At 37.4% G+C, this 20,793-nt stretch overlaps 2 protein-coding genes across 4 annotated transcripts in view; one reads left to right on the top strand and one right to left on the bottom strand.

Annotated features, from left to right (window-relative positions):
- Positions 1-20,793, top strand: part of ATG10 (autophagy related 10) — a 287,839-nt gene that overhangs the window by 26,818 nt on the left and 240,228 nt on the right. The gene's annotated exons all lie outside the window — the stretch shown is intronic.
- Positions 11,657-12,355, bottom strand: LOC100968508 (peptidyl-prolyl cis-trans isomerase A-like). Its single transcript, XM_034959852.3, has one exon. The coding sequence runs from the start codon at positions 12,333-12,335 to the stop codon at positions 11,838-11,840; it is 498 nt and encodes a 165-aa protein (XP_034815743.1). The 5' UTR covers positions 12,336-12,355; the 3' UTR covers positions 11,657-11,837.

Genomic DNA, 20,793 nt, shown 5'->3' with positions numbered 1-20,793 from the left:
AGCAGAATTGACCAAGCTGAGGAAAGAATCTAAGAGCTCGAAGACTGATTCTTCAAAATAACTCAATTAGATAAACAAAACAAAACAAAAATAAAGAAGAATGTACAAAACCTCTGAAAAATATAGAGTTATGTAAAGAGATCACCCCTGTGACTCATTGGTATCCCTGAAAGAGAGGGAGAGAAAGCAAACAACTTGGAAAACGTATTTCAGGATATCGTCCATGCAAATTTCTCCAACCTTGCTGGAGAGACCAACGCTGTATTTCAGGAAATGCAGAGAACCCCTGCAAAATACTACACAAGAACACCATCCCCAACACATAGTAATCAGATTCCCCAAGGTTGAAATGAAAGAAAATATTTTAAAGGCAGCTAGAGAGAGGGGGCAGATCACCTAAAAAGGGAACCCCATCAGGTTAACAGCAGACCTTTCAGCAGAAACCCTACAAGCCAGAGGAGTTTGAGGGCCTATATTCAGCATTTTTGAAGAAAAGAATTTATAATCAAGAATTTCTTATTCAGCCAAACTAAGTTTCATAAGTGAAGGAGAAATAAGATCCTTTCCAGACAAGCAAATGCTAAGGGAATTCATTACCACCAAACCTGCATTACAAGAGGTGCTGAGGAAGGGCTAAATATGGAAAGGAAAGACTGTTACTGGCCACTATAAAAACACACTTAAGTACATAGACCAGTGACACTATAAAGCAACCACACAAACAAGTCTGCATAATAACCAGCTAACAACACGATAACATTGATCAAATCCACATATATCAATATGAACCGTGAATGTAGACAGGCTAAATGCCCCAATTAAAAGGCACAGAGTGGCAAGTTGGGTAAAGAAGCAAGACCCAACTGTGTGCTGTCTTCAAGAGACCCATCTCACATGCAGTGACATCCATAGGCTCAAAGTAAAGGGATGAAGAAAAATCTACCGAGAAAATGGAAAACAGAAAAAAAGCAGGGGTTGCTATTCTAATTTCAGACAAAACTGACTTTAAACCAACAAAGATAAAAAATGACAAAGAAGGATATTACATAATGGTAAAGGGCACAGTTCAACAAGAGGACCTAAATATCCAAAATATGTAAGTACCCACACAGGAGCACCCAGATTCATAAAGCAAGTTCTTAGAGACCTACAAAGAGACTTAGATAACCACACAATAATAGCAGGAGACTTTAACACCCCATTGACAGTATTAGATTGTTGAGGCAGAAAACTACCAAATATTCGGGACCGGAACTCAACACTTGACAAAGCAGACCAAAAGACATCTACAGAACGCTGTACCCAGAAACAACAGACTATACATTCTTCTGCATATGGCATATACTCTGAAATTCACCACACACTCAGACATAAAAAAATCCTCAGCCAAAAAAAAAAAAAGCAGAAACCCACAAAATCATACCAACCACACTCTTAGACTACAGCATAATAAAAATAGAAATCAATGCCAAGAATATCACTAAAAAACGTACAATTAATGGAAATTAACCTGCTCCTGAATGACTGGGTAAATAATGAAATTAAGGCAGAAATCAAGACATTCTTTGAAACTATTGAGAACAAAGATATAACATACCAGAATATCTGGGACACAGCTAAAGCAGTGATAAGAGGGAAGTTTACAGCCCTAAATGCCCACATCAAAAAGTTAGAAAGATCTCAAATAAACAACCTAACATCCCAACTAGAGGAACTAGAGAAACAAGAGAAAACCAACCCCAAAGCTAGCAGAAGATAGAAATAACCAAAATCAGAGCTGAACTGAAGGAAATTGAGATGCAAAAAAAGCCATACAAAAGATCAGCAAATCTAAGAATTGGTTTTTTGAAGGAATTAATAAGATAGGTAGACTGCTAGCTAGACTAATAAAGAAAAAAGAGAGAAGATCCAAATAAACAGAGTCAGAAATGACAAAGGGGACATTACCATTGACCACACAGAAATACAAAAAAAAAAAATCCCGCAGACACTACTACAAACACCTCTGCACACAAGCTAGAAACCCTGCAAGAAATGGATAAATTCCTGGAAACATACGACTTCCCAAGACTGAACCAGGAAGAAATTGAACAGATCAATAATGAGTTCTGAAATTGAATCAGTAATAAAAAGTTTACCAACCAGTAAAAGCCCAGGACCAGATGGATTCACAGCTGAATTCTAGATGTGTAAAGAAGAACTGGTACTATTCCTCTTGAAATTATTCCAAAAACTTGAGGAGAAGAGAACAACAAAAAAATAAAACTTCCAGGCCAATATCCTTGATGAACATTGATGTAAAAATCCTCAACAAAATACTGGCAAACCACATCCAGCAGCACATCAAAAAGCTAATCTGCCATGATTAGGTAGGTTTTATCCCTAGGATGCAAGGTTGGTTCAGCATATGCAAATCAATAAATGTGATTTGACACACAAACAAACTAAAAAACCCAAAACCACATGATTATCTCAATAGATGCAGAAGACCTTTTGATACAATTCAACATTTCTTCATATTAAAAACCCTCAACAAACTAGGCACTGAAGGAACATACTTCAAAATAATGAGAGCCATCTACGACAAACCCACAGCCAACATCATACTAAATAGGCACAAGCTGAAAGCTTCCCCTTAAAAACCAGAACAAGGGAAGGATGGCCTCTCTCATCACTCCTATTGAACATAGTACTGGAAGTCCTGGCCAGAGCAATCAGGTAAGAAAAAGAAAGAAAAAGCATCCAGATAGGAAGAGAGGAAGTTGAACTATTGCTGTTTGTAGATAATATGATTCTATACCAAGAAAACCCTATGGTCTCTGCCCAAAAGCTCCTAGATCTAATAAACAACTTCACCAAAGTTTCAGGATACAAAATCAATGTACAAAAATCAGTAGCATTTCTTTTTTTTGTTTGTTTTTGAGATGGAGTCTCTGTCGCCCAGGCTGGAGTGCAGTGGCACAATCTCGGCTCACTGCAACCCCGTCCTCCCAGATTCAAGTGATTCTCCTGCCTCAGCCTCCTGCATAGCTGGGATTACAGGCACCTGCCATCATGCCCAGCTAATTTTTGTATTTTCAGTAGAGACGGGGTTTCACCATGTTGGCTACCCTGGTCTTGAACTCGTGACCACAGGTGATCTGCTCGCCTTGGCCTCCCAAAATGCTGGAATTACAGGTGTGAGCCACTGCACCCGGCCAAAAATCAGTAGCATTTCTATGCACCAACAATATCCAAGCTGAGAGCCAAATCAAGAATGCAGTCCCATTCACAGGAGCCACAAAAAAGAGTAAAATACCTAGGAATACAGCTAACTAGGGAGGTAAATGAGCTCTACCATGAGAATTAGAAAACACTGTTCAAATAAATCAGAAATTACACAAACAAATGGAAAAATATTCCATGCTCATGGATAGGAAGAAATAACATTGTTAAAATGGCCATACTGCCCAAAGCAATGTACAGATTCAATGCTATTCCTGTCAGTCTACTATCTTCCTATCAATCTACAATGACACTCTTCAGAGAATTAGAAAAAACAGTTTTAAAATTCATATGGACCAAAAAGAGCCCAAATAGCTAAGGCAATACTAAGCAAAAAGAACAAAGCTGGAGGCATCCCATTACCCAACTTCTAACTATACTATGAGGCTACAGTAACCAAAATAGCATGGTACTGGTACAAAAGCAGACACAAAGACCAATGAAACAGAATGGAGAACCCAGAAACAAGCCCACACATATACAACCATCTGATCTTCAAGAAAGTTGACAAAAACAAGCAATAGGGAAAGGACTCCCTATTCAATAAATGATGTGGGATAACTGGCCTGCCATATGCAGAGAATTGAAACAGGACCCCTTACACCATATAAAAAATCGACTCAAGATCGATTAAAGACTTAAAAGCAAAAACTATAAAAACTCTGGATGATAGCCTAGGAAATATTATTTTGGACGTAGAACTGGGCAAAGATTTTATGATGAAGATGCCAAAAGCAATTGCAACAAAAACAAAAATTGACAAATGGGAACTAATTAAACAAGAGTTTCTGTACAGCAAAAGAAACTATCAACAGAGTAAACAGACAATCTACAGAATGGGAGAAAATGTTTGCAAACTATGCGTCTGACAAAGGTCTAATATCCGGAGTCTATAAGGAATTTAAACAAATTAACAAGCAAAAAACCCAATCCCATTAAAAAGTAGGCAAAGGACAGTAACAGACACTTCTCAAAAGAAGAAGACATGCACATCGCCAAGAAGCATATGAGGAAACACTCAACATCACTAATCATTAGAGAAATGTAAATCAAAACCACAATGAGATACCATCTCCCACCAGTCAGAATGGCTATTATTAAAAAGTCAAAAAATAACAGATGCTGGTGAGGTTGAAGAGAAAAGGGAATACTTATACACTGCTGGTGGGAATGTAAATTAGTTCAGCCATTGTGGAAAGCAGTTTGGCAATTTTCCAAAGAACTCAAAGCAGAATTACCATTTGACACAGCAATCCCAATATCAGGATTCCAAATATATTCCAAAGGAATATAAATCGTTCTGCCATAAAGACACATGAATGCATATGTTCATGGCAGCACTTTTCACAATAACAGAGACATAGGATCCTAAATGCCCATCAACAGTAGACTGGATAAAGAAAGCATGATACACATACACTATGGAATACTTATGTAGCCATAAAAAAAGAAAAAGATCATGTCTTTTGCAGCAACATGGATGGAACTAGAGGGCATTATCCTAAGTGAAGTAACACAGGAACAGAAAACCAAATACTACATGTTCTCACTTATAAGTAGGGGCTAAACATTGAGTACATATGGACACAAAGAGGGCAACAACAGACACTGGGTTCTATGTGAAGGTGGAGGGAGAGAGGAGGGTGAGGATCCAGAAACCACTCATTGGGTACTGTGCTTATAACATGGGTGATGAAATAATCTGTGTACCAAACCCCTGTGACATGCTATTTACTTATATAAAAAAACCTACACAGGTACCCCTGAACCTAAAGTAAAAGTATTTTTAAAAAAGTAAAACTACCTATCGGATACTATGCTTATCACTTTGGTGGCAAAATAATGTGTACACCAGACCCCTGTAACATGCAGTTTACCTATACAACAAACCTGCTCTTGTACCCCGAACCTAAAATAAAAGTTTAAAAAAACGAGAAAAAAATTATTTCACGTGACCTAAGAACACAGTATTTTGACTATCCTTAATGGGATTTAATTGAAGGATAAATAGTGCTATAAAGAAATTGTAAGCTTTAAAAAATAACCTGGTTGTTAATAGTACTCTCAATATCTTATGCTTTTGTGATTGTTTTATACCTATTTTACAAAAATGCAAATAAGTACTTATGTATTTATGTTAAGGTCATCAGGAGCCAAGATTTACAATGTAAGATAAAAGTGATTAGTAGAAAATCAAAGAAATTAAAGTACCGTAATATTAATCTGCACTGGAAATATCAGTAGGAATGCAAACTACATATCTTCTAGCTTTGTCTACTGAAGTGCCCAGATTGTGATCTATAAATACCATTTCCCACAAAAAGGAGGCAGAATTTCTTGCAGGAATGGCTGACTCCAGGTCTGAGGGAAGAAGTGTACAAACTCCAGGTCTGAGGGAAGAAGTGTACAAACTGAGCCTGGGTTTTCTTATTGACTAACCAGAATGCAAAGAAATCAAAGACAAGTTAGCTAGTGTGGTCTTGTTAAAAGGACCTAAGAATTAACATTAAGAGGCTTCCATTGGTCAAAGATAAGACAATTTGAGTACCATAAATAACAATGGATGTAATTGTTTGACACACATGTATCTTAAAAAACCATGTATTCATAATGTTAGAGAGAAAAAGAGCAGAATAGCCTTCCAATCCAACCCATTGAACATCATTGGAAGTTTATAGGACATCAACTCCTTGGTATGAACATTGGTAATCAAATGGAAAGAAATAAGTATTACCTTTTTCTTACATGACCTATTTCATGGTAACCAAATAGCCTGATTTGATGAGGGAAGTCCTTCTCCCACAATTTTATCTAATAAAAAAGGATGGTAGAGGCTGGGAATGGTGGCTCATGCCTGTAATCGCAGCACTTTGGGAGGCCAAGGCAGGCGGATCACTTGAGGTCAGGAGTTTGAGACCAGCCTGACCAATAGGGTGAAATCCCATCTCTACTCAAAATACAAAAAGTAGCTGGTCATTGTGGTGGGGGCACCTGTAATCCCAGCTACTGAGACAGGAGAATCACTTGAAGCCGGGAGGTGGAGGTTGCAGTGAGCCGAGATTGTGCTACTGCATTCCAGCCTGCTCTGTCGCCCAGAACGAGACTCCGTCTCAAAAAAGAAAGTATGGTAAAATTAAAAAATTATCATTTTAAGCCCCTAATGAAATGAATTAGGCAACAATAATTGGTGGATGAAACAGTTAGATGAAAAGTTGAGGGGGAATTTACAAAGGAGAGATTGAGCTATTACTACCTGAGCCTAGTGATCAGTCTTTGCATTACTAAAAATGGGGGAACCAGATATGATACACTTTCTGAAGTTTTATAACATGAATCACAGAGTACCCTGTATGAAGTATTTGCGTCCCCGAAGTTGAATCTGAATAGAATCAGTTATAGGAAATCAGGAGATGGAGAACCAAGGTAATTGACACTATGGGAAGCAAACACAACAATCCATGAATCTAAAGGACACCTGACCCTATTTCTTCAAAAAGTCAATGTTAGGATAAAGAAGTGAGGAGAAGGACTGTGTCTCAAATTTCTAGGATTAAACACTGGGTTTTTTGTTTTTGTTGTTTGTTTGTTTTTTAATATCCTATCCAGGCAGCAACCAGTAAGTGGTCCTAGGGTGCATGACGAGTATGCAGTTCAGGTCACGTGTGACTCACGGTGAGTCTGACGACTGCCAGCTGGTTCAGTGAGATGAGTCCACTCATCATGCACTTGGATGTCTTGACAGTGTCAACTTGCTATGAACGTTTCTAAGTGCTCACTTTCCTTTTCTGTATTTATCTTGTTGACCCGTAACAAAGAGTTGAGGACCAGTAAACAGTTTTTGGACTGGTAACAATTAATTCTCAAAATGGCACCAATGGAAAAATCACACTTGAGTAGCACTACCCTAGATTAAAAGAAATTCAAGAGATATACCCTAATGTAATATTTGAACTTATCTGGACCCTGACTCAAACAAATCAACTGTAAAAGGACTTTTTTTGAGATGATTAGTGATATTTGATTATGGACTCATGTATAAAATGATACCAAGGAGTATAGCTAAATAAAACAAAAACAACCAAATAAATAGGGATAGATGAAGCAAATGTGGCAAAATCTTCAAATGTGTTGAATATGGATGATGTGTTTATGGGTTTGATTTTGGTACTATTCTCTTTACTTTTTTTGTATGTTACATATATGCTTCCTTTTATCTCACAACAATTTACTCATGTTTTCTAAACTTAATTTATAATTATTCTTGTTTTCTTTTGTTTTGTTTTGTTTTTTGAGATAGAGTCTCACTCTTTCGCCGAGGCTGGAGTGCAGTGGCACTGTGTCGGCTCACTGCAACCTCTGTCTCCTAGGTTCAGGCAATTCTCCTGCCTCAGCCTCCCGAGTAGCTGGGATTACAGGCATCCACCACCAAGCCCAGCTAGTTTTCATATTTTTAATAGAGACGGGGTTTCACCATGTTGGCCAGGCTAGTCTTGAACTCCTGACCTCGGGTGATCCGCCTGCCTGTGCCTCCCAAAGTGCTGGGATTACAGGCGTGACCCACCGCACATTTATAATTATTCTTTTTGGGATTTGTGCAACATTGAAACTCTACCTTGCTTTCTAGAAATTTTGTTTCGTTTGATTTTTGTGTTTCAGTTTAGGATCTCAGTTTTCAGTTCTGTGATTCCACCTTTCATAAGTAATTGATAGAATAATTTCCTATAGGTTTTCAGCTTCCTTCTCTCACTTTTGTATAGCAGAAACAGGAAGAGAGAACATTCAGATTGAAAACAAAATATCCTACTTTCTTGAGATTATATTTTATACAATTAATACTAGATCATTTTGTGTGTTAGTCTTTCAGAAGAATTAAAGAGCCTCTTCTCTCTGTTAATCCCTTGTCTCTTCTAAACATACTTGATTATAATTTGAAATATACGTGGCAACATACCAGAAATATTTTATCTCCATTACAGTTTAGGAACCGCTTATTGAAAGGGCTTGTTTGCTAATTTATATATAGTAAAAATTTTAAATTTCATTTTATTCTGAGTATAAATTTAAACTGATTTTTATGATTTCTTCTTTTCAGTAGTTTTTCTCTTTCATATTACTTTCCTTAAAACCCTTTGCCATTATGCTAATACATTAAATTCATATTTTTAAAATGGATTCTAAAAATCTCCATATTTTACTGTATTTCATCTCTGAGTACAAAGCCCACCATGGACCTTCCCATCATTTTTGTTGTCCTGCTGAATTTCTTACTTTGTTTATTTGCACAGCAGATCTTTATTTTTAAATGTCTTATTATGAAACATTTCAAGCATACAGAAGTAAAGAGAATAGCATAATGAATTCCCGCATACCCATCACCTAGCTTCCACAATTATCGACTCACAGCCAGAGATGGTGTTTCAAAGCATCTGTGGCATATATGAAGTGATGTAATATATTTCAACCTAATTAACTTAACTTTCTTTATTTTCCCCATATGTATTCAAATTATAGGCTGTTCATGTGTGCTCTGTACATTTATAATTATATATTAAAATTAATGAATGAATTCAAGAAAAGACTCTAAAGCCATGAAATATTGTTTTTATAAATTTTTATATAGTTTTAAAAATTGTGGTAAAATGCACATAATGTAAATTTACCATCTTAACCACTTTAAGTATACAGTACGGTAGTGTTAAGTGCATTCATATTGTTGTGCAACCAAACTCCAGAATCCCCACAGCCCCTGGCAACTCCCCTTCTGCTTTCTATCTTTATGAATTTGATTACTCTAGTTATCTCAGGTAAGTAGAATCATACAGTATTTGTATTTATTTTATTTTATTTTTTGAGACAGAGTCTCGCTCTGTCACCAGGCTGGAATGCGGTGGCATGATCTCGGCTCACTGCAACCTCTGCCTCCTAGGTTCAAGTGATTCTCCTGCCTCAGCCTCCCGAGTAGCTGGGACTACAGGTGCATGCCACCATGCCCAGCTAATTTTTGTATTTTTAGTAGAGATGGGGTTTTACCATGTTGGCCAAGGTGGTCTTGATCTCTTGACCTCGTGATCTGCCCGCCTCAGCCTCCCACAGTATTTGTCTTTTAATGACTGGCTTATTTCATTTAGCATAATGTCCTCAAGGTTCATTCATTATTTCTACAAATTTTGATTTACAATTTTATGAAGGAAACAGCTAAAGAGAGAATTTGGAGTGAATTTCTATTAGATGATGACTTCTTGAATTACATAGCCTCGTTCTATTAGGAGATTACATTTTTATTTCTGAAATACATTATTAAACAGTATTAAAAATGCTTTCCATGTGTATTTGACAAGAGTAGTTTTCACCATGTCTCACATTTGCTAATATAAACCCAACTGAATATTTCTATCAGAATATAATCAAATTAGAGAGTAAGTAATAGAATTCATATTTTATTTTATTTGAGACAGGGCCTTGCTCTGTCACCCAGGCTGGAGTGCAACAGTGCAATTTCGGTTCACTGCAGTCTCTGCCTACTGGGCTCAAGTGATCTTCCCACCTCAGCCGCCTGCGTAGCTGGGACTATAGGTGTATACCACCACAGTTGGCTAATTTTGTAATTTTTTTGTAGAGATGAGGTCTCACTGTATTGCCCATGCTGGTATCAAACTCCTGGGCTCAAGTGATCCTCCTGCCTGGGCCTCCCAAAGTGTTAACGATTACAGCCATGAACCACTGTGACAGGCTGGAATTCATATTTTTAAATACAATTACTTTACTTTGCCTACCCATTTACTTTTGTGTCATATATATATATGCACACACATATATATATTTGTTGGAAATAATTATTTATTTTTACTTCAAAGGTGAAATATTAAGTATCCACTTAAAATTTTAATCTCTATAAAGACAATATGCTTATATAGATTCTTTCCTAAAATTTAGTTACAATTTTAAGGTTCACTAAAAGAAACAGATATTTCTCACAGGTTTTTTAAGAATAATATTGCTTTATTTGAGTGACAAATAAATACATTTGTTGTTTTGAAATACTTTTTGACTAACATTTATTCTTCCAGTTTACCTTATAGATCTTTCCATATCTCCTTATTAATCCTTTTTAGGGGGGTCATGAGCATGTTACTGCTGTGGTTTTAGTGTAATACTGTATTTGTTTAAGTCATCTGCTGTGAGTTAATGAAATATCATTTCTAGCTCCAGATGTCACTAGATAAAGATTAAATATATTGCATTCATATAATCTCTTGATGAAGCTAGAGTAGATTTTTTTTTCTTTATCTTAGGAGATTAGGAGAAAAATGCACTTGGAGCAGTAGGCTGTGTTTTTGTAATAAACACTAAATCCTAGTCAGTTATACTAGATTTTTCCATTCATAATTTATTGAGTGTTATGATTTGTCACTTAAGCATATGCAAATCTTAAGCAATAATTTCAAGAAGAACAGGTTGTATCACTTGTGAATTAAATACCTTTGAATACTATTTTTAAAGATTATCAAAACTATCTGAGAAGGAAAGCTATAATACTTCACAAATTTATAAATGAAAAATTTTAAAATGATAGTAATTGTGCAAGTTTAACAAATAAGAGCACATGCCTGGTTAACAGTGATGTTTTAGTTCAGCTGTATTTCAAAAAGCCTTGTAGGAAGTTATCTTTACACTGGTGAGTTTATCAAGCCCAGGATCTGACCCTCAGCTTTTTGGGTTCAGATGGAATGGAATGGAGCTGTCTCCCAAAAACAGACTCACATTAAACAGTGTCAAAGGACAGATTATGTCTATATCTAATCTGATTTATATATACTAGACATATATATTTTATTTGTTCATAACATTTATATATGATTGGATGTATATCAGAATCAAATGTATTAATTTATAATAAGTAGAATTGTCAAATGAACTGAAATCACCATCTCAGCATGATAGCTCATTTTTGTTTTGTAGGTGAACAAAACCATAATCGTATGAACCTAGAATGAGTTCAAATTCCTTCTCATAGTTGCATAAATGGAATATTTAATGGCATAATCTAAACGTGGCATTAGTACATCTTGCTCCACAATATGGGTAGTCTTACGATTGAGGCCAAATTGTTTAAAGGGTGTACGGTTAAAAGACTCTTTCTCCTGAACAGTGTAGTGGACACTGCTGATGTTTGTTTCACTGATCTAATTTTTTAAAGTATTAATTACTGATTAATTGCTCTTTTGGTTGCCATTGAGTTCCAGTTAAATCTTGCAGGCTAGGAACCATTTTTTTTCTCTTTAAGGTAATTTGCCTATATCCTCTGATCTATGATGAGTTAATTTCATCTTTAACTCAGAAAGAGTTTTCTTATATATATATATATTTTTGTTATTTAGTTTTTATTTCATAATCATAAACTTAACTCTGCAATCCAGCTAGGCATGGGAGGGAACAAGGAAAACATGGAACCCAAAGGGAACTGCAGCGAGAGCACAAAGATTCTAGGATACTGCGAGCAAATGGGATGGAGGGGTGCTCTCCTGAGCTACAGAAGGAATGGTCTGGTGGTTAAGATAAAACACAAGTCAAACTTATTTGAGTTGTCCACAGTCAGCAATGGTGATCTTCTTGCTGGTCTTGCCATTCCTGGACCCAAAGCACTCCATGACCTCCACAATATTCATGCCTTCTTTCACTTTGCCACAGACCACATGCATGCCATCCAACCACTCAGTCTTGGCAGTGCAGATGAAAAACTGGGAGCCATTTGTGTTGGGTCCAGCATTTGCCATGGACAAGATGCCAGGACCTGTATGCTTTAGGATGAAGTTCTCATCTTCAAATTTCTCCCCATAGATGGACTTGCCACTAGTGCCATTATGGCGTGTGAAGTCACCACTCTGACACATAAACCCTGGAATAATTCTGTGAAAGCAGGAACCCTTATAACCAAATCCTTTCTCTCCAGTGCTCAGAGCACGAAAATTTTCTGCTGTCTTTGGGACCTTGTCTGCTAACAGCTCAAAGGAGACGCGGCCCAAGGGCTCGCCATCGATGGCAATGTCGAAGAACACGGTGGGGTTGACCATGGCTAATAGTACAGTTTTCCTCGGCGGCGTCATCTGCAAAGCCGCTTTCTTATATTTCTTGTCCTCAAGGTCTTGGAGAATGTTTCCAAGTACAGACAAAATTCTGATTATGAATATCTGTAAAAATGGAGGGGAAAAATAACCAATTATTTCACTTCCTTAATACAATTGTGATTATTTTGGCTAATTCCCCTCATATGTGGGGAATTTCGTTTTGGTACCTGTACTCTTAATTAGATAAATAAGTGTTGCTATGTTTTCCAATTGGGATTTTGATGGCTGTCCTTTTAAATTTATAAATTTGGAGTGAAATTATATATCTATAATGTTGTCTTCCCTTTTAGGAACATGCTAGGTGTTCACTTTTTAAAGTCTTCAGTGAAGTTTGAAATTCACGGTTTGAATGGGGCTTTAATTAATTAATTAACTAATTTCTTTAAGTCGATCCATGATAGGATAAAATAGCGATAGATTTAGCTTTATTTAGAGAGACTGGGTTTTCCCCATTTTAAGGTCTAAGGTTATTGCTGATATGTAGGTAAGATATTGATTTTACTAGGTATATTTTGTAACTGGTTACCTTACTGAACTAACACTAGGTCTAATAGTATAAAAAGTAATTCTTTGGTGCTTTCCATGTCATCTGATATAATGAAAATATGGTTTCTTTTCCAATATTTATGGCTTCATTTTGGTCATATTGTATTAAAGCTTCCAGAACAAGTTGTGCACTATAGCAGCAATTGCTTGTGTTCTAGTTTTACAGCATTCTTTTTATGCACACAGTGTTCCTGTGAGTGTATAGGACAGTCTTATTTTCTTTATTTTACATAAAGATAGTTTAAGTAAATAAATAAACTTAGCACCAAGGTAACAATTGACTTGTCCAACTTCGAGCTAAAACTGAAATAGAAACCCAGGTCTTTGGACCACTGCGTTCCCATATTTCTGTATGCTACTTATCGTTTTCTAAGTAATAAATTTTATACAAAGTTTAATTATGTAAGCAGTCTCATGGATTAAAGTTCTATAAATCTCAAACTCAACATGATTAAAACTGAGCTGATCATTTTTTGCCCTCAATATCCACTGCTCCTTCTGAATTCTTTTTTTTTCTAGATGGCTCCACCAACCTCCGACTCAGGCCATGACCCTGAAGGTTTTACATTCCTCTGCCTCAATACATATGCTGAATGGATCATTACATCAATTTATTCCATCTTTAAAAATCTCTCAAGTTGGCTTACCTCTGCCCTCCTTGCCCATCACCATTCTTTTTGTTCAGGCTATCATTATTTCTGCTCTTTGTCTCTAATCTTGCCCTCTGCCAACCTGCCTCTAAGCCTGCCAAGGTGATCTTATAAAATGCAATTCCACTCCATTACTCTCTGGTTAAAATCCTTTAGTGATTCTTCATTATTCAGGATATAGTTCAGTCTCCTTAGCTAAGCATGCAAAACTCTTGCTTAAAAAAGATTACTCTTTTGAGCCTGGCTTCGTTCTCTCAACGTTACATTTGTGCATAGCTTAATTGCTGATGATTGGTCAGAGGTTATGCTCAAACACCTGGAGCCAGTAGGCTTCTCCACTTCCTGATGGTTCTGTGTGGGTTGGGGAGCACATTCGAAGTTTAGGCAGTGTTCAAGTCTGCCCTGTCTTTTAGTTTCAACCATGTCCTCTGCGCCTACACAAAGCCTCCTCATCAGCCAGGATGTGTGGACAGCTTGGGTCCCCTTAGCTTCCCCTACACATGTGAGTGGAAGGCTGCCAGGGTTGTGTGTAGTTTCTCAAGCTTCTCTGTAATCCTTCGTTTCCAGCATCTCCCTATTACTATTCCTATTATGGTGCTGGTTGGTTGGTTGCTTGTGCCAACTGGGATGACTACTACCTCAGGCTTGCTACAGAGATTGCTACTTTTACTGATGATGCTGCTGGATGGCATATTTTCATTTTCAGCTTCAGATCAGTTGAGCCCCTCTGGCAGTAAGGCTGCTGGTTTCACAGCCTGTGGTCCTGGTAGAACCACCATACTGACCCTCTGGGAGGGATGGGAGCAACCTCAGGGAGGAATGCCACAGACTCCCACTGTTCTTGCCTGAATTTCAACAGTTTTTCATGAATAAGTGCTTCTTAATATGTTATTTGCCTTTGGTTGATTCCCAGTTTCCTGAAATGGTTGTTTTTAACAATTTTGTTCAGTTTCAAAGTTGTTTTTTGAAGGGGATTTGTAGTCCTGCCTCCCGAGGCCACATGGTTTTAATTTGCATTTTCTAAAAACTAGCTCATTTGAGCATCTTTTCATATGTTTATTAGTTATTTGGTACTTTCTTTTGTGATTTTTATGGCTGTCTTTTGCCCATAATAACTACATTTTTTTTTAGATTGAATCTATGCATCACTTAACTGCACATAGGCAACCCTGACCTCCCAAGTTTGGCTTAGATCCACTCCTCTGTGTTTCCATACAATTGGTGTACAATTCTGTATGGTGGTCATCTATATACTTGGCTAATTCCCCATAGTAGTCTGAGAGCTCCTTGACAGCAAGCACTATGTTTTTGTTTTTACTGTTTTTTTTTGAGACAGGGTCTCACTGTGTCATCCAGGCTGGAGTGCAGTGGTGCAATCTCGGTTCATTGCAACCTCCACCTCCCAGGTTAAAGTGATTCTCCCACCTCAGCCACTCGAGTAGCTAGAATTACAGTCGTGTGCCACCATGCCTGGTTAATTTTTGTATTCTTTAATTAGAGACAGGGTTTCACCATGATGGCCAAGCTGGTCTTGAACTCCTGACCTCAAGCGATCCACCTTCCGTGGCTTCCCATAGTGTTAGGATTACAGGGGTGAGCCACCATGCCCAGGTTGTTTTTGTTTTTATATTCCTGTTTCTATATCTTTGGCGCTTAGCAAAGTAAACACTCTAGATGCCTTTGTTCAATTGAATTAAAATCGTATAAACTGCAAGGAGTTCAGCCAAGGTTTTATTTGTGTGAATGCATTTCATTTTATTCCATTCCATTGTGTTACATATTTTTTGAAATAAGTGAGTCATTGACTAGTGTTTAAAAACCTATTTGTTTTTTTAAAAAACTATTTTTTTGTTTTTTTAAAAACTATTTTATTTTATTTTTTAAAAATTTTTAAACAAAGAATTCTCCTGTAGAGGGAGTGCAGCCCTGTAGACATCTTGATTTCAGATTTCTGGCCTCCAGAACTGTGAGGGAATAAATTTCTGTTATTTTAAGCCATAAAGTTTATGGTAATTCGTTATGGCAGCTATAGAATATTAATATAATTCACCAATTGATGAACATCTGGAATGTTTTCAGATTTTGGCTATTAGGAATAATGCTGTTATGAACATTCACATACATGTCTTTTGGGGGTCACAGGTTTTCATTTATCTTGGATAGATATCTAGGAGTGTAATTGCCAAGTCATATGGTAAATTGATGTTTAACACTTTAAGAAACCACTGGTCTGTTTTTCAAAGTGGCTATGTAGTTTACATCCCCACCAGCAAAATATGCGGGTTCTTGATTTCCCCGACAATTATCAACACTTGGTATTTCCTTTCTGTTTGATTATAGTCACTTTGGTGGGTGTAAAGTGGTTTCTCATGAATTTCCCTAATTGTTAGTGATGCTGAATGCTAACATTTCATGGGAATGTTAGCAACTTGCATATATTCTTTAGTAAAATGTCCATTCAAAAATTTACCCATTTTTAATGAGGCTGTTTTTCTTCTTATTCTTGAGTTGTTTGAGTTGTAAGGTTCTGTTTTTGTGTGTTTTTTGAAGTAGACTTTATTTAAGAAGTTTTACGTTACCAGCAAAATTGAGCAGAAGGTATAGATATTTCTCATGTACCTCTACCCTCACACATAAATGGCCTCCCCCTTCATTATCAACATTCCCCACCAGAGTGGTTCATTTTTTACAATTGATGAACCTGTATGGACACATCATTATCACTCAAGGTACACAGTTTACATTAAGATTCCCTTTTGGTGTCATACATTCTGTTTTGACAAAGGTATGACATGTATCCACCATTATAGTATCACACAGAGCAGTTTTACTGCCTGACAGAATCTTCTGTGCTCCATCTATTTATCGTTCCCCCTCCACTAAACCCAGGCAACTACTGATTCTTTAACCATTTCCTTAATTTTGCCTTTTCCTGAGAGTCACGTGGTTTAAATGATACAGTATGTATTTTTTAAATATTGGCTTCTTTCACTTAGAAATATGCATTTACATTTCCTTCATGTATTTACATGGTTTGACACTTAGTCTTCCAATCCAGGAACATAAAATGTCTTTCCACTGACATATTTTATTTATTCTTCTTAGCAATGTTTATAGTTTTTACAGTACAAGTCTTTCAGGTCTTTTTTTATTTTAATTTTTTAAATATTTCAATAGGTTTTTGGGGAACAGGTGGTGTTTGGTTACATGAATAAGTTCTTTAGTGGTGATTACTGAGATTCTGGTGTAACTATCATTTGAGTAGCATACACTGTACCCAATGTGTAGTCTTTTATCCCTCACCCACCCACACACGGTTTCCCCCAAATCCCCAAAGTCCATTGTATCATTCTTTCATTCTTTTTTTTTTTTTTTGAGATGGAGTCTCGCCCTGTCGCCAGGCTGGAGTGCAGTGGCGCAATCTTGGCTCACTGCAACTTGCACCTCCCGGGTTCCAGCGATTCTCCTGCCTCAGCCTCCCGAGTAGTTGGGACTACAGGCACACACCACCACGCCTGGCCAATTTCTGTGTTTTTTAGTAAAGACGGGTTTTCACCATATTGGCCAGGCTGGTCTTGGGCGTGATCCGCCCGCCTTGGCCTCCCAAAGTGCTGGGAGTACGTGGGTGAGCCACCGCATCCGGCCCATTGTATCATTCTTATGCCTTTGAGTCCTCATACCTTAGCTCCCACTTGTGAGTGAGAACATACGATGTTTGGTTTTGCATTTCTGAGTTACTTCACTTATAATAATGGTCTCCAATTCCACCCAGCTTGCTGCAAATGCCATTATTTTGTTCCTTTTTATGACTGAGTAGTATTTGGGCTGGTTTCATATTTTTGCAATTGCGAATTGTGCTGCTATGAGGGTGTGTGCGAGTATCTTTTTCATAGAATGACTTCTTTTCCTCTGAGTAGATACCCAGGTTGCTGCATCAAATGGTAGATCTACTTTTAGTTCTTTAAGGAATCCCCACACTGTTTTCCATAGTGGTTGTACTTTCTTAAATTCCCATCAACAGTGTAAAAGTGTTCCCTTTTCACCACATCCACACCAACATCTATTTTTTTTTGATTTTTTGATTATGGCCATTTTGCAGGAGTGAGGTGGTATTGCATTGTGGTTTTAATTTACATTTCCCTGATAACTAATGATGTAGAGCATTTTTTCATATGTTTGTTGGCCATTTGTATATCTTCTTTTGAGAATTGTCTATTCATGTCCTTAGCCCACTTTTTGATGGGATTGTTTTTTTTTCTTGCTGATTTGTTTGAGTTCCTTGTAGATTCTGGATATTAGTCATTTGTCATATTTACAGATTGTGAATTTTAGATCTATCCTGCTTTCTCTTGCGGGCATTTAGTGCTATAAATTTCTCTCTACACACTGCTTTAAATGTGTCCCAGAGATTCTGCTATGTTGTGTCTTTGTTCTTGTTGGTTTCAAAGAACATCTTTATTTCTGCCTTCATTTAGTTATGTACCCAGTAGTCATTCAGGAGCAGGTTGTTCAGTTTCCATGTAGTTGAGCAGTTTTGAGTGAGTTTCTTAATCCTGAGTTCTAGTTTGATTGCACTGTGGTCTGAGAGACAGTTTGTTATAATTTGTGTTCTTTTACATTTGCTGAGGAGTGCTTTACTTCCAACTATGTGGTCAATTTTGGAATAAGTGCGATGTGGTGCTGAGAAGAATGTATATTCTGTTGATTTGGGGTGGAGAGTTCTGTAGATGTCTATTAGGTCCACTTGGTGCAGAGCTGAGTTCAATTCCTGGGTATCCTTGTTAACTTTCTGTCTCGTTGATCTGTCTAATGTTGACAGTGGAGTGTTAAAGTCTCCCATTATTATTGTGTGGGAGTCTAAGTCTCTTTGTAGGTCTCTAAGGACTTGCTTTATGAATCTGGGTGCTCCTGTATTGGGTGCCTATATATTTAGGATAGTTAGCTCTTCTTGTTGAATTGATCCCTTTACCATTATGTAATGGCCTTCTTTGTCTCTTTTGATCTTTGTTGGTTTAAAGTCTGTTTTATCCGAGACTAGGATTGCAATCCCTGCCTTTTTTTGTTTTCCATTTTCTTGGTAGATCTTCCTCCATCCCTTTATTTTGAGCCAATGTGTGTCTCTGCACTTGAGATGGGTCTCCTGAATACAGCACACTGATGGGTCTTGACTCTATCCAATTTGCCAGTCTGTGTCTTTTAATTGGAGCATTTAGCCCATTTACATTTAAGGTTAATACTGTTATGTGTGAATTTGATCCTGTCATTATGATGTTAGCTGGTTATTTTGCTCGTTAGTTGATGCAGTTTCTTCCTAGCTTTGATGGTCTTTACAATTTGGCAAGTTTTTGCAGCGGCTGGTACCAGTTGTTCCTTTCCATGTTTAGTGCTTCCTTCAGGAGCTCTTGTAGGGCAGGCCTGGTGGTGACAAAATCTCTCAGCATTTGCTTGTCTGTAAAGTATTTATTTCTCCTTCACTTATGAAGCTTAGTTTGGCTGGATATGTGATTCTGGGTTGGAAATTCTTTTCTTTAAGAATGTTGAATATTGGCCCCCACTCTCTCCTGGCTTGTAGAGTTTCTGCTGAGAGATCCACTGTTAGTCTGATGGGCTTCCCTTTGTGGGTAACCCGACCTTTCTCTCTGGCTGCCCTTAATATTTTTTCCTTCATTTCAACTTTGGTGAATCTGACAATGATGTGTTGTGGAGTTGCTCTTCTCGAGGAGTATCTTTGTGGCATTCTCTGTATTTCCTGAATTTGAATATTGGCCTGCCTTGCTAGGTTGGGGAAGTTCTCCTGGATAATATCCTGAAGAGTGTTTTCCAGCTTGGTTCCATTCTCCCTGTCACTTTCAGGTACACCAATCAGACGTAGATTTGGTCTTTTCACATAGTCCCATATTTCTTGGAGGCTTTGTTCGTGTCTTTTTATTCTTTTTTCTCTAAACTTCTCTTCTTGCTTCAATTCATTCATTTGATCTTCTATCACTGATACCCTTTCTTCCAGTTGATCGAATCAGCTACTGAAGCTTGTGCATTCATCATATAGTTCTCATGCCATGGTTTTCAGCTCCATTAGGCCATTTAAGTACTTCTCTACATTGGTTATTCCAGTTAGCCATTCATCTAATCTGTTTTCAAGGTTTTTAGCTTCTTTGTGATGGGTTCAAACTTCCTCCTTTAGCTCAGAGAAGTTTGATCATCTGAAGACTTCTTCTCTCAACTTGTCAAAGTCATTCTCTGTCTAGCTTTGTTCCATTGCTGGTGAGGAGCTGCGTTCCTTTGGAGGAGAGGCACTCTGATTTTCAGAATTTTCAGTTTTTCTGCTCTGTTTTTTCCCCATCTTCATGGTTTTATCTACCTTTGGTCTTTGATGATGGTGACGTACAGATGGGGTTTTGGATAGATTGTGAAGATTTTCTCCCAGTCTGTGGGTTGTCTGTTTACTCTGCTGATTATTTCTTTTGCTGTGCATAAGCTTTTTAAATTGTCTCGTCTATTTATCTTTGTTTTTGATGCATTTTCTTTTGGGTTCTTGGTCATTAAATCTTTGTCTAAGCCATTGTCTGGAAGGGTTTTTCCAATGTTCTGGAATTTTTTATGGTTTCAGGTCTTGAATTTAAGTCTTTGATCCATCTTTAGTTGATTTTTGTATAAGGTGAGAGAGAGGCGAGGATCCACTTTGATTCTTTTACATGTGGCTTGCCGATTATCCCAGCACCATTTGTTGAATAGGGTGTCCTTTCCCCACTTTATTTTCTTTGCTTTGTTGGAGATCAGTTGACTCTAAGTATTTGGCTTTATTTCTGGGTTCTCTATGCTGTTCTGTTGGTCTATAGGCTTATTTTTTACGAGTTCCATGCTGTTTTGGTGACTATGGCTTTATAGTATAGTTTGAAGTCAAGAAATGTAATGCCTCCAGATTTGTTCTTTCTGTTTAGTCTTGCTTTAGCTATGTAGGCTCTTTTTTGGCTCCATATGAATTTTAGGATTGTTATTTTCCAGTTCTGTAAAGAATGATGGTGGTATTTTGATGGGAATTGCACTGAATTTGTAGATTGCTTTTGGCAGTATGGTCATTTTCTTTCTTTCTTTCTTTTTTTTTTTTTTGAGATGGAGTCTTGCTCTGTTGCCCAGGCTGGAGTGCAGTGGCATGATCTCAGCTCACCGCAAGCTCTGCCTCCCAGGTTCACACCATTCTCCTGCCTCAG

This window comes from Pan paniscus, chromosome 4 (assembly GCF_029289425.2).
Source record: "Pan paniscus chromosome 4, NHGRI_mPanPan1-v2.0_pri, whole genome shotgun sequence".
NCBI classification, from domain to species: domain Eukaryota; kingdom Metazoa; phylum Chordata; class Mammalia; order Primates; family Hominidae; genus Pan; species Pan paniscus.
The sequence above is the reverse complement of the archived record's forward strand: the minus strand, read 5'-3'. Positions and strand labels throughout refer to the sequence as shown.

Bases quoted from the DNA above. Each gene is read 5' to 3' on its own strand.
- LOC100968508 (XM_034959852.3), bottom strand. From the start codon at position 12,335: ATGGTCAACCCCACCGTGTTCTTCGACATTGCCATCGATGGCGAGCCC.